Source organism: Anthonomus grandis, chromosome 9 (assembly GCF_022605725.1).
Source record: "Anthonomus grandis grandis chromosome 9, icAntGran1.3, whole genome shotgun sequence".
Lineage (NCBI taxonomy): Eukaryota > Metazoa > Arthropoda > Insecta > Coleoptera > Curculionidae > Anthonomus > Anthonomus grandis.
The window spans coordinates 2,140,043-2,152,414 of NC_065554.1; the positions used below are offsets into that span (position 1 = coordinate 2,140,043).

Consider the following 12,372-nt stretch of genomic DNA (forward strand, 5'->3'; position numbering starts at 1 on the left):
ATGCTATTTTTTTAAATTAAAGGCCTTTATTTATGTAATTTAGTTTTTTCTTCTTATGGGCTTATTTATCAACCGATTTAAAAAATAATCATATCAAATAATACGAAAAAAAAATCTGCATTTTAAAAGTGCTCGTTCCCAATAAAGAGTTAAATAGTCATTAAGAGTTTACTTAATAATTATTGTAATTTTGTACTACAATACTAACAAAACATGCAAATATTATATATAAATATTATTCTTATGACAGCGTAAATATTTCACAATATCAGCGTAGATTTTTACAAAAAATAAATATACTTGTAATCGTTAAAAGGGCATACGTGGCATATTAACATGGCGCCCCTAAGAAAAAAACATAGTTTATGATGGTTGGCAAAAGTCGGCGAAACGTCGTATTAAAAATGTAAAAACATGCATGTATTTGTGATAGATTGGCAGAGGGAGTGGCTTTCTTGGTAATAACATTCAGTTGCCATTACGACCGAACTGTTAAGCTTTGCTTTGCTTTCGTTTATATGTCTTTAAACATTTTTCTTCTGTTACTTTACTTTTTCTTGATTTTCTGTCTTTCAATCGTCATTAATGGTTTTGATCAGCTCTTTATTTTTATTTATTCTTCAGGTTGGCTAAAAGGGTCATTAAAATGTTTTTCTATGTCTTGTCTCATTCCTTTTACTATTTCCTCTATTTCTTATCTCGCTTTTTTGTTTTACGATCTAGTTCCTTCTATTCTGCTTTCTATTTACATTTTCTTTTTTCTAATTCTTCTTTCTGTTTACGATTTCAGTTCTGTTGTTTCTTCCTCTGATTACGGTCTCTTCCTTTTTGTTTCTTGCCCTGCCCTTTAGACTTGGTCTGACTGCTGATTAAAGGCATCCACTAAGCTATTTTGTACTTTTGACACCAATTGTAAAGGATTTAGGATTAGTAATAACCGTATGCTAGAAAAATACCTTTATAATAAATAAAAATAAAAACTTAGAGACAAAAACTGTGTAATTTTTGTCTTTACTTTGTTGACTAACGATACCTAAAAACTTACAGAACTTAAAAAATACTGTAAAATATGCGACATATTTTAAATTTACATAAACAAACTACATTTCATAGTTTGGTTCAATAACCATGTGAAAAATATATTAAAAAGTGAAAACCAAAGCAAACTATAGCATGTCTTTTGTAAGTAAAAACCAAGCAGATTATACAGAAATGCCCCTTTCAATTTTTGACATGATATTAAGTAAAAACCTGCTTGTTTCTAAATTTCTGTTAGTGATTTCAATGGTTTAAATAGCCATTTCAAACTAGACTGCCTATAATATTTTTCTCTTTTATATATTTTCTTCAGTCAAGATAAAAAATGGGAATTTAAAAACTTTTAAGTACTGTACATATTCAAAAAAAGTGTAAGTTTCACGCAATTTTAACTTTCAACTACTGAATAACTTCTTTAAGAAGTTATTTTGTTGCCTTCAACATAACCAAAGGATTATGAAATTCACTCTATACTATAAATCAATGCAGAGATTTACTTTTTATTATAGTTAGGTTGCTTATTATAAATCTGGTAAATGGTATTAACATCAGAAATGAATTTCCACTTGATTTCTTCATTTTTTTATTTCCTTAGTGATAAATAACTTCAAAAAGATTATAAAATGTAAAGTCAGTACATAATGGGTAATACCTAAATATATTAAATACATAATTAATGAAAAGACTCTCTCTCGTATATTTTTAAAGCTAAGTTTAGTTCTAAATTTTCTGCTTCTAGGGACAAATTCTTTTTTCGTAAATTTGCCATTGTTGTCTGTAGCTTTTCAATTTCATTACGAAGTTCAATTGGGCCCTAAAACTAAATCTAGTTAATATTCAGTGCATTCACGAAGAAAGGACAAATCCATTTAAAATTCAGGTATATTCTTCTATTTTTTAAATACATTGATTAGTATTGTCACTTGCGCGTTTTTTAAAATAAAAAATGTCTATACAGGGTGCCTTAAAAAACTCTAGCGTCAACATCAATTTTTTTAAATAGAGCACCCTGTATATTATGATGTTTTACAATTCTATGATAGATTCTGAATAGTTTTTGTATAGCAAATCACAAGCCTAAAGCCAATATTTGTCAAATATGACGTAACAACTAACGCAACACAAAAAATTATTCTAGATTTATTAGTACTAATGTTTAATTTGTTGTCCATTTGATTCAATGCGTTCTTTGCAATGAAAATGTTGGTTACTGGGTATCTCAAGTAGAAACTATGATGCCAACATTAATTTCTTATCTGATTTTTTAGAAAGTAAGTAAAAATTTGAATTTATTTTAAGACATCAATTCCTTCGATCCTTTTTTTTCAAAGAAACGTTAAACGGATAACAAACACTACTTCGATTCTCTACAAATTGAACTTATCCTTACTTTAGTTGTTCTAATATCTGACACACAAGAGGTTGACATACTTAGTAACGAAATATGGTTTTAACAAGATGAGGCACCTCCTCAATATCCTATCGCCGTTCGACAATTTGTTGATGCAACTTTTCCTAGCAGATAAATTGGACGAAGAGAACCGATTGATTGGCCATCAAGGTCACCGGATATAACCCCATTAATTTCTTTCTTATTTAGGGCAAAAAATTGGACTAATCGATCCGCAAGTGATTGAAAATGTGCTATAGAAGTTTTTTACCGACTTCAAAAATGTTCAAATTAAAATTAAAAAAAAAGGCTTTATTGTCCCAAACAGAGTTATTGACAAAAATTTATTAAATCAAAGTCAATAAAATTTAGGACTAATAGATATCAGAAAGCAAATAGAGTTACAATTATTTTTTTCAAATTGCACATTCATATTTGGTAATTAGGACAAAACATCATTAAAAACCTGGTCTAATGTAATAATATGCATTAGTAAATAACAATCTTTTTAAATGTTTTTTAAATCGAATAGAAGAGTTAAGTTCTCTTATCCGAAGAGGAAGATGACTAAAAATTTTTTTACCCATGTAAAAAAAAACTTCTCACTTGCTCTGAATGTGGAATGGGCAACGGAAGGGTATATGTAAAACGAGCGTATATGCAACAAAGGGTCAAGATTCTATTTTGCACAAAAAAAAAGCCGACAAGATACACGACACCTCACTCCACAAAGGGGTCTTACTGCTCTTGCTTAAAAACAAATACTATATTAAAGAGATAGTGGGCACATGATCCCCAGAAACAAATCCCTCAGGGAAGATGTGACTCCGCAAGAGTATGATAAGCATTTTTTGCAATGTAAACATCTAAGTTCTCAGAAATTATTTAAGGAAATGACAACCTGATGATACCCTACTGCACACTTTAATTATGTGTTCCTGCAATGAGTGTGAAATGAATTGTCGATCCCAAAAACCTGCAATGCTGTGGAGTTGAAATCGGCTCCTCATTGATAGTGACAGAATTCATTGAATATTTGAAACTTAACAGATTTGTTTTCAACGTATTAAAACAAAGTCGATTTGCATTGCCTCATTCCCTAATTATAAGTAATGTAGTCAGCATTCAGAAACATTTTCAGTTGGTCAATGTGTTTTCATGCCAAATGATGGTGGTATTATCTGCAAACATAGTAACCTTACCCTTTATCAGGAGCAAAGGAAGATCGTTAACATAAAGAAGAAACCATATCGGCCCCAGTACAGAATCTTGGGGAACCCATGAAGTACAAACTACTTCATGGGTTTTTCAGAGCAATGATTACCAAAATTAACCCTTTGCACACGACCCGATAGATAGGAGCTGAACCAACCCAAAGAAGACCATTCAAAACCATATCTCTTCATCTTCCACGACAGTATTCTGTGATCCACGCAGTCAAAAGCCTTCGATATGTCACAGAATACTGCTACAGCAACTTCACTGGAATTAAGTATGCTATAAAAAAATTGAAGATCAAAAATAGCATCACCTATGCTCTTGGCCACTTAAAACCCAAATTTTGCCGCGCTTAGAATGTTAAATCTCTCCAAAAAATATATAAAATGACACAGCTTCATGGTCAGATAGTCCTGCATTTATACACTGACAAATAATATAATCAATCACCTGTAACGCGTGTTGGTTGATCAACATGCATGCTCAAAATTAAGGACGGCAAAATCTTTTACGATGACATGGTATGATTACTGTACTGATTCAGAAAGTCTGTGTTAAAATCACCCGAAACAATAAACTTGGCTGATAGATGTGACAATAAAGATTTAGAATTTTCCAACAAAAGATTACAATATTTAGACGGGGATCTGCAAACCGCCAAAATATACAAATTAATTTTTTTGCAATAGGCTATTGAAAATTAAAAATCTGCTATTGGGAGAAAAGAATAACTAGAAATGAAATCATTAAGCATTAATATTATAGTGCTACCATGACTGAATTTCTCTCGAGCAAATTTAGAGACAAGAGAGTAATCTGTCATTCCCAGAAGTTCATCTTGCTTCAACCCATGTTTGGTTAGAATTACAATATAAGGGAATCCCAGATAATCTATAAATAACTGTTCACATCAAAATTCAATATTGGTTGGTACGTATTTTTATCACCATCCTCTTGGAGACAATATTATTACACTTCATATAAAAGGACAACAATTTACAGAGAAAATGCACAGAGTGACTTATTTATTGTAATAACTCTTTTACTGTAAAAATTCTTCACCGTGATTTGGCTAATATAATTATTAGTAGTTTTATAATATGAAACAGGACATAGTGAATAATCGCACCAGAGAGTGAAAATTAAATTAGTAAATTTACTTATAGACAAAATATTTTTTAATTTATTGATCTTGTGTGAGATAAATTTAAAGGAATAACACAAAACTAACATTTTCTCCATGACCAATAGCCCAATTAAAAACATTACTTGTAAAAAAATTGCAGATGTAGAGTTACTAAAAACACATCCTGTTATTGAATAACAGTTATCGATAGTTTCAGATAGAGCACTGGACCACTTTTGGGTACTGGAGTTACCATCTATTTTTTTTTTTATTAATGAGAAGATTATCTAGGTTAGTGTGGTAACTAGTGTTCACTCTTTCCTGGCTTGTTAGTTGTTGCTATTATCAGTTCCTCCATTAAAGATTTTAGTCCATACCAAGATTGATTCTTGGGTGTAGGTATTTCAGAAATTATTAGCAGTTGTTACACGCTAGGGTATTGGTTTGCAAAGCAAATTGGTTGCTGTGAACTAAATTTTGAAATGTCTTGTTTAAAATGACAAATTTCATTACAATCAAGTTTATTGTCATTTTCCAGAAGATAAATGATTGAGATCATAAATTTGTTGGCATCCATTAAATCAGTAAATGTCTTTTGCAGACCCTTAATAGTTTTAGTCTGGTTAACAATCTCCTTCTCGAAGCTCTTTTAGTTTCCAAATCAGACATTTTCTGCCTAACTGCTTCTACCTCTTTGGTCTCTAAAGTCTCTGCACTGAAGTAAATGGACAACAAATTAAACATCAGCTGCAATAAATATTGTAAAAATTTTAATTTTTTGATGTCGTGACAATGCTAATCGTCGTATTCGAAAAATAAAGAAAAAAAACCCGAATTATAAAAGAATTTGTCCCTTTCATCTTTAAGGAACTGTAGTTTACTTACAAATAAATATTTTTCACTTATAAATTTTATAAAGTGTGAAGTAATAAGGTGATTTAATGAATGTTTTCTAAACAAAACAGTTTCTTAAATAAATAAATTAGAAATGCCCTTTTTTATTTTACCTTTACACTGAGTTCCAGAACAGCAATTTTCCTTTCTTGAGCTTCAAGTTTTTCTTGCATTACTGCAACGCCCAAAGCACTAGCTCCTTGTTGTTGCATGTCGATTTTTGCCTGTAACGTTTTCAATTCAATTGACAGCCTTTCGTTTTCTTCTTTGAGTAATAGTTTATCTTGGTCAGTAATTAGATGTCTTTGGTCTATTTTAAGAGCTTTAATTCGATTTTCAAGGCTGATTTTCTCCCTTTCTAGTCTGGATAATAATGATCTAAAAAAGTAAGCGGCCATTTATCATAAGATCTTACTATTGTTGTGGGCTGTTTATTACTTATAACTGGAACAAGACTCATGAAGTTTTCGTACTTCTTCTTCCGCTTCCTGTAACTTTTTTTGTAATTTTTTACAGTTTTCTTGCCAGAATTTTTGTTTTTTCCACTTTTCGAAATCGTCATTGGCAGTTAGCTTGTGTTTTTCTATTAGTAAATCTTGTTGAGCAATTTTCTCATTTAAGGTTTTAATTTCATTTTCCAGAGAGATGATTTTTTTTTGCAAGTGTTCTTTGACTGATCGCTCTGATTTTTGGCTTCTAGCTGATAAATTTGATCTAAGGATATAAGGAATACACTTTTAAGTCATTCTAAAAACCATTACTACACGACTCCGTGTATTTAAAGGTACTCACCTTTTCGTTAAATGATCTTTTAACTCCCGGATCTCATCTTTTAAAATTCTTTCTCTAGTTAAAGCGGAATCATATTTGGTCCTGAGATTTTCACATTCTTTGACAAGGTTCTCACTAGAGTCTTGATTAGCGGTTGTAGGATTATTTATCTTAAATTCACCATTTTCCATCTAAAAAATTATATTATATTAAAAGCAAATTCTTATTTAAAAATTTAACTGACCAATTTAATTTTCGCAGTGAGTTTTTCAATTCGCTCATCTTTGTCTTTGCATAATTTAACAATTTCAGGATCTATGTAGCCGATCAATTTTTGTTTCAAAGTAATTTTTTTAGAAGATTCCTCAACTGAAGATAATTCCTTTAGTTTTTCATAATCGGTCTTATAGCTACTCAGTTCGATATTATGTTGTTCATTTAAACTATAAAAGAAAACATTAAAACTATGACTTATTAATGAAGCTATTTAATACCTTTCTCCCAGTTCTTGCATTGCAATAAGACGCTCTTGAGCCATATGACGCCATCTGTTGGCCTCCTGAACAGCATTATCCAATCTAATTTGCTGCTGCGCTAATTTAGTGTGGAGCTCTGCCAAATGCGTTTCTAATTCGCGTACTTGATAGACATACTTTTCGACTATGATTGATTTTTTATGAAAATCTGATAATTCTCCTTCTAAACTGAAAAACTTTATAAATTAGATATGCTTACTAATAAGATAAATAGGCTTTGACAGGTACACACGTTTTCACATTTGCTTGTTCTGTTGCTAAAAGAGTTTTTAAATGTGAAATTTCCTGTTCTAAACTTAAGGCAGCCCTACTATGTGTGTCTTTATCTTCTTTAAGTAACGATTGATATTTGAATATTTCAATATCTTTTTGTTTTAATTTTTCTTGGGCCTTTTCAATAGAAACCTAGAATTTTAATTATTTTAGATATTTGAACTATATCAAGTATCCGATATTCAAAATAATCAATAGAAGATGAATTGGTCCGTCGATATCCACAATGGGTGTTATAAATTTTAAACCTATTGGGTAAGGACATTTTACTAAAGCAAAGGGGAAAACCGTAATCAAATTCTTAAGAATTTGATTTCAAAATTAAATTGCAATATAAAATCGAACAGTATTGCATCTCATATAGTAACTTAGATAGAAAATAGTGAAATATGATGACTAGCTTATCTCAGTATACTGAGTTTAAAAAATCAATGCTCACAGCTTCTAAGGTGTACAAAACGTTTTTTCTCTCATCGATTTATACATTGATTATTTTTTGTACTGCCATTATTTACAAAAAAGATAAGTTTTAATACATCTTTCAACATTCATTTTGCAATCGGAGATATAAAGAAGAAGAAGATAAGAGCAGAAAAATATGAAGGAAATCAAGATTTTAATATTGGCTACGTTTCTGCCTATGGTCTAATGCTATCCTTGCGGCAATAAAAAGTTATTTAAATTGATTGAAAACTATTGCCTTTAAACATTACATGTACAAACATAAAAATGTGATGAACTATAAAAAAGAACAAATGATTTAATTATAATTATCATATGATACATTAATCTGAAAATTAAATGGGGGCAACAAAGTCTAGCATCTCAAAATTTATTATATTAATAGTATTGACTTACTTTAAGTATCATAATTTGCTCTTCCTTGGTTTGCGACATGCCATCACCTGCACCATTTAAAGGAGCTTGCGTCTGAATTTTTCTTTGATTTCGGAATTCTTGTAAAGAGTTTTCGAGCAATTTTATTTGCTGATTAAGTGTTTTTATTTGTTCATTAGCTTCAGAAAATTCTTTACTTTTAGTGGCTAATAATCTAGAAAGTAAAAATTTAAAAACTTGACTATGAAATTAGAAGAAAATTCTTGTAAAATTTCATTATAAATTTCTTACGTTTCTTTTTCTATAATAAGATTTTCCTTTATTGTTATCTGATTTTGTGCATTTTTTAATTCAACTTGCATTATTTTCACCAAATGAGCATATTGATTCTCTTCTTCATGTCGAATCTCAGTTTGGCTGTCTATATTTCTTAAAATTTTTAAGGGCTTTGTAGGCTGAGGATTAGCCATTGGAACAGGATCTAAATATTCATGAGAGATTATTTTTTGAACCATTTTTTTTGGTCTTTTAAAAGTCGGTATAGCCCTTGCTTCTTCGAAGCCTATAATGCTATAGGCTGAGAAGAGTTCTCTTTCAAGATTTTGTATCTCATTATCTTGGTTTTGTATTTTTTGGTGAAGATAATTTAGTTTTTTGTTGATTGGTTCATTTTTTTCTTTTGTCTAAAAGGTTTGTATATAAAATTAAAAAAAAAAAACATTAAATATTCTCCTACTAGTGGCATATTAATGGTAAATTGTTCCTCCAAATCTAAAGCGTTCTGTAAAGCAAGAAATGCTTGGTGCTTTTCCTTTTCAATGTTTTCCATCCTTTTAATTAATATTTCATTAATTGATAAAGGACTACAACCATGATATTGCAGTCTTTGCTTTATAATTATATTGTGTAAAGCCCTAAAATGTTTTCATTATTTTAATTTTATAACAAAGATGAAGTATTTATTATAATATACCCATTTTTCTGACCTAATGCCTTAATTTCGGCTACAAAGCTCTTCCTTTCTTGCGTATTTTCTGAAACAATCTTAGAGTATCGTAGTTCCCAACTAAAAACTTCCTTTTTTAGAAAATCATTTTGTAACTGAGTCTCTCTCAGATTTGCGCGAGCTTTATATAAATCACAGTATAATTGGTCTATTAGCAGTTTTGAATCTGATGTAGAAGTGAGATCCAGTATTTCATGTTTTAAGCCTACAAAAAATATATTTATTTAAGTTTTTAAGTTGAAAAAATATTATTTTTTAAAACTACCCAACATCTCTTGCTCCTTCTCATTAGACCACATTTTATATCCAGGTGCTGTAGTACTGCTAGTCTTTCTAAGCTCTTCTACTTCTTTCATAATTACTTCTTTTTCTTGTAGAATAGCATTGTACTTTTCCTGTAAGTCCTATAATTATTAGAAACGCACACAATAAGTTTAATATTTAGTGTAGGGATCTTAGATATAGCAGATACAAAAAAGTTTGAATGGGCAATTTTAGTTTTTTTTAAATATGGCTGCTGTTCATAGATATTTGAAAAAAAAACTAAAAATAATATGCTATAATGATTATTTAAAATATCCCTAGATTTATAAATATCAGTATTAAAAGAAAACATTTTACAAATAAATATTTTTATTGTTACTGAAATGGTATATGTTTCAAGACATCTGACATCAAGTTATGTTTCTTTCAAATGAAAACTATATTAATGTATATTCCTATTAATTATATAATTTTTTTTCTATTGACAATTTAATAAACACTCATATATCAAAAAGTACCTCTAATAGTTTAGGATCAACCCATAAAGTAATTTCATCTTCCAATTCCACAATTCTCTTTTGGAATGCCAAATTTTTCTGCAACAATCCGTTTTCGTACTTTGAAAACTCAACGAATTTATCTTCAGATTTTATTAACTGTTCTTTAACCAACTCGTACAAGTTATTTATATGATCAGCTCGATTTTTTTCTGATATTATTTCAACCTTAAAAATATTTGTAAAATAAAGTTACTTGTTATAAGAAAAAGACATAATTCTAAATTTAACTTACCTCAGCCGCTGCCAATTTTTGGGAAAATGGTAAGATGTTAGGATCACTTTTATACGAGTTTTCATTGAGTTTAGTTACTGCGTTGCTTAGTTTTTCTATAAGTAAAAATATAAGTTAATATTTGAACCTTTTTATAAACTTCTGTAGAAAGTTCATTTAAAAGAGTGTATGGGTACAGTTTAGAGCGTTTAGAAAGTAGCATTTCCGTTTAATATATTCTTTTTAAAAGAGAAAACATTTCGGAACAACCCTATGACTTTAAGTATAGTTTAAGTAAGAAAATTGAAACAAAATTTAACTATAAAATCGGGGTATATATCTGCATAAAACCCTTATTTAACTATATATTTAAAATGGTATTGCCTTAAGGAAAACCCGGATGTAAATAAGCTACCTGAACTACGCTCTATTTGTAATGAATTAGCATTACAAATAGAGCGTAGCATTACAAAATAGCGACATTTGTAAACTGACGTCAGTTTACACTTGATAACGGTTGGAGATACTTACCAACCGAAACGTCGTGTTACATTAAATAAATAAGACAATGCAAGTCCGACAAGATGTTTTCACATACCTTTTAATTCATTAATTTCCTTTTTCATATTCACTTCTCGTCTAGCCAGAATTTCTAATGCCAAATCATGTTGGATTTGTTTTTCGTCCATTTTTGATAAAAGTTCTCTATATTTTATTAGAATTTCATTCAAGGAGTTTTGAATTTCTTTTACAACTTTTTGATCTACCAAATTTGCTCTTTCCTTGTTTTTAGAATATATTTTCAAGCGTAAGTGTGCTAACTCCGTTAAAAGTGCTTCAGTCTGCTTTAAATATTTTTGTTGAAATTCATCGTTTTCTATTCTTAATTGAGTTACTTCATCTTTCATCAAGCTAAGCCGAGCAAGGGCATAAGTGGCTTTTTTGTTCTCTTTATTAATAATATTTACCAACTCTTCAGGACTCAATTCTTTACTGATGCTTATTGGTTTGTAGTCACAAATACTTTTTTCAAATTCAGTATATTTTTTTAACAAGTTATCTTTTTCCATTTTACATTTTATATGCAAAGAATCAACGTGATTTTGGAGAATGTTAAATTCATTTTCCATAATAGTGGTGAGATTGGGATCCGAACCATTAAAAAGCTAAAATAAGGTATTTAGTTAAGCGATATTATTTCATTGGGATATTGACTTACAGCAAAAATTTCGAGCATCTTGATTCGTATTTCCTCTAGTATGTTATCACTTGGGCCTAACATACTTTGCAATATCATAGTTACTTCTTTGGAATTTCTTTCACTGAGCTTCATTTCTGTTTCCTTTAATTGCGCTGTTTGAGAATCCTGGATACATTTTATGTCATCCAATTGCGTTCTATAATATTACAAGCAAATTTTTAAGCGAAAAATATTTTTAAGATATATACAGGGTGTTTTCTAACTACGGTACGAAACTATACAGGGTGAATCGTTAGGTCTTTTTATGAAAAAAAGTTCTTATGAACGTATGTCGGGAGTTGCTTTGTTTCTGAGATACAGGGCGATGAAGGTTCAAAAAAATAACGGTATTTTAAAAATATTATAACTATCCTTAAACCGATTTGGTTGAAATTTGGTGCAGTTATTTAAAGTTATAAGACGCTTATTTAGCTGTTGTATGCTATTAGCTGTAGTATGCTTATTTAACTAGATTAAAATTATTAGGTCCAGTGGCGTGTCAGTGGGCACCACATGCTTATTGTTGAGAAAAAAACAAGGCCAATAATTGTTTTGCAGCTTTTTATTTATTTTGTATTTAAGTAACTAAAAATACAACTTTTTCGTATTTTATATTATCTTCATATCTGGCTTTGTTTTCGAAAAAAAAATTTAAGTATCTTTAACTCATTCTAAAAATTATCCATGGACGACAACATGAAATAAAAACCAATTAATTCGATAAACAATTTCGACCTTAAAGTAAATGAGCAAAATGCCCACCTTCTGATAAAATACAAGATTACAAACGATTTGTCATTGAGTGTCTGACACGCTCAAAAATACCTGGAGTATCCCTTATGATATTGCAATTGACAATTATCCGATTCCTCAAGTCATTCACATCTAGAACAGGAGTTTTATAAACAAGAGTCTTCTCTTAAAAAATTTGCCTCGTCCGTAAATAAAATATTTGTTAGGAAATTATTATTGTGTGCCATCGCATGAGTCAACCACAAGAGACCAAAA

At 29.9% G+C, this 12,372-nt stretch overlaps 1 protein-coding gene across 3 annotated transcripts in view; it reads right to left on the reverse strand.

Annotated features, from left to right (window-relative positions):
- Nucleotides 1–1,604: 1,604 nt before the first annotated feature.
- LOC126740672 (centrosomal protein of 290 kDa) overlaps nucleotides 1,605–12,372 on the reverse strand; it is a 31,477-nt gene continuing 20,709 nt past the window's right edge. For 2 of the 3 annotated variants that reach the window (XM_050446799.1, XM_050446797.1), the window contains exons 13-28: nucleotides 11,344–11,521; nucleotides 10,723–11,290; nucleotides 10,146–10,240; nucleotides 9,872–10,078; nucleotides 9,355–9,493; nucleotides 9,057–9,294; nucleotides 8,820–8,997; nucleotides 8,375–8,766; nucleotides 8,105–8,297; nucleotides 7,206–7,378; nucleotides 6,932–7,141; nucleotides 6,682–6,880; nucleotides 6,459–6,628; nucleotides 6,105–6,380; nucleotides 5,780–6,044; nucleotides 1,605–1,852 (exon numbers count right to left, since the gene is read on the reverse strand). In XM_050446799.1, coding sequence (XP_050302756.1) covers nucleotides 1,712–1,852; nucleotides 5,780–6,044; nucleotides 6,105–6,380; nucleotides 6,459–6,628; nucleotides 6,682–6,880; nucleotides 6,932–7,141; nucleotides 7,206–7,378; nucleotides 8,105–8,297; nucleotides 8,375–8,766; nucleotides 8,820–8,997; nucleotides 9,057–9,294; nucleotides 9,355–9,493; nucleotides 9,872–10,078; nucleotides 10,146–10,240; nucleotides 10,723–11,290; nucleotides 11,344–11,521 — 3,622 coding nt within the window. In that variant the 3' untranslated portion in view covers nucleotides 1,605–1,711. The remainder of the gene's footprint in view (nucleotides 1,853–5,779; nucleotides 6,045–6,104; nucleotides 6,381–6,458; nucleotides 6,629–6,681; nucleotides 6,881–6,931; nucleotides 7,142–7,205; nucleotides 7,379–8,104; nucleotides 8,298–8,374; nucleotides 8,767–8,819; nucleotides 8,998–9,056; nucleotides 9,295–9,354; nucleotides 9,494–9,871; nucleotides 10,079–10,145; nucleotides 10,241–10,722; nucleotides 11,291–11,343; nucleotides 11,522–12,372) is intronic. The other variant, XM_050446798.1, reaches the window with a different exon arrangement.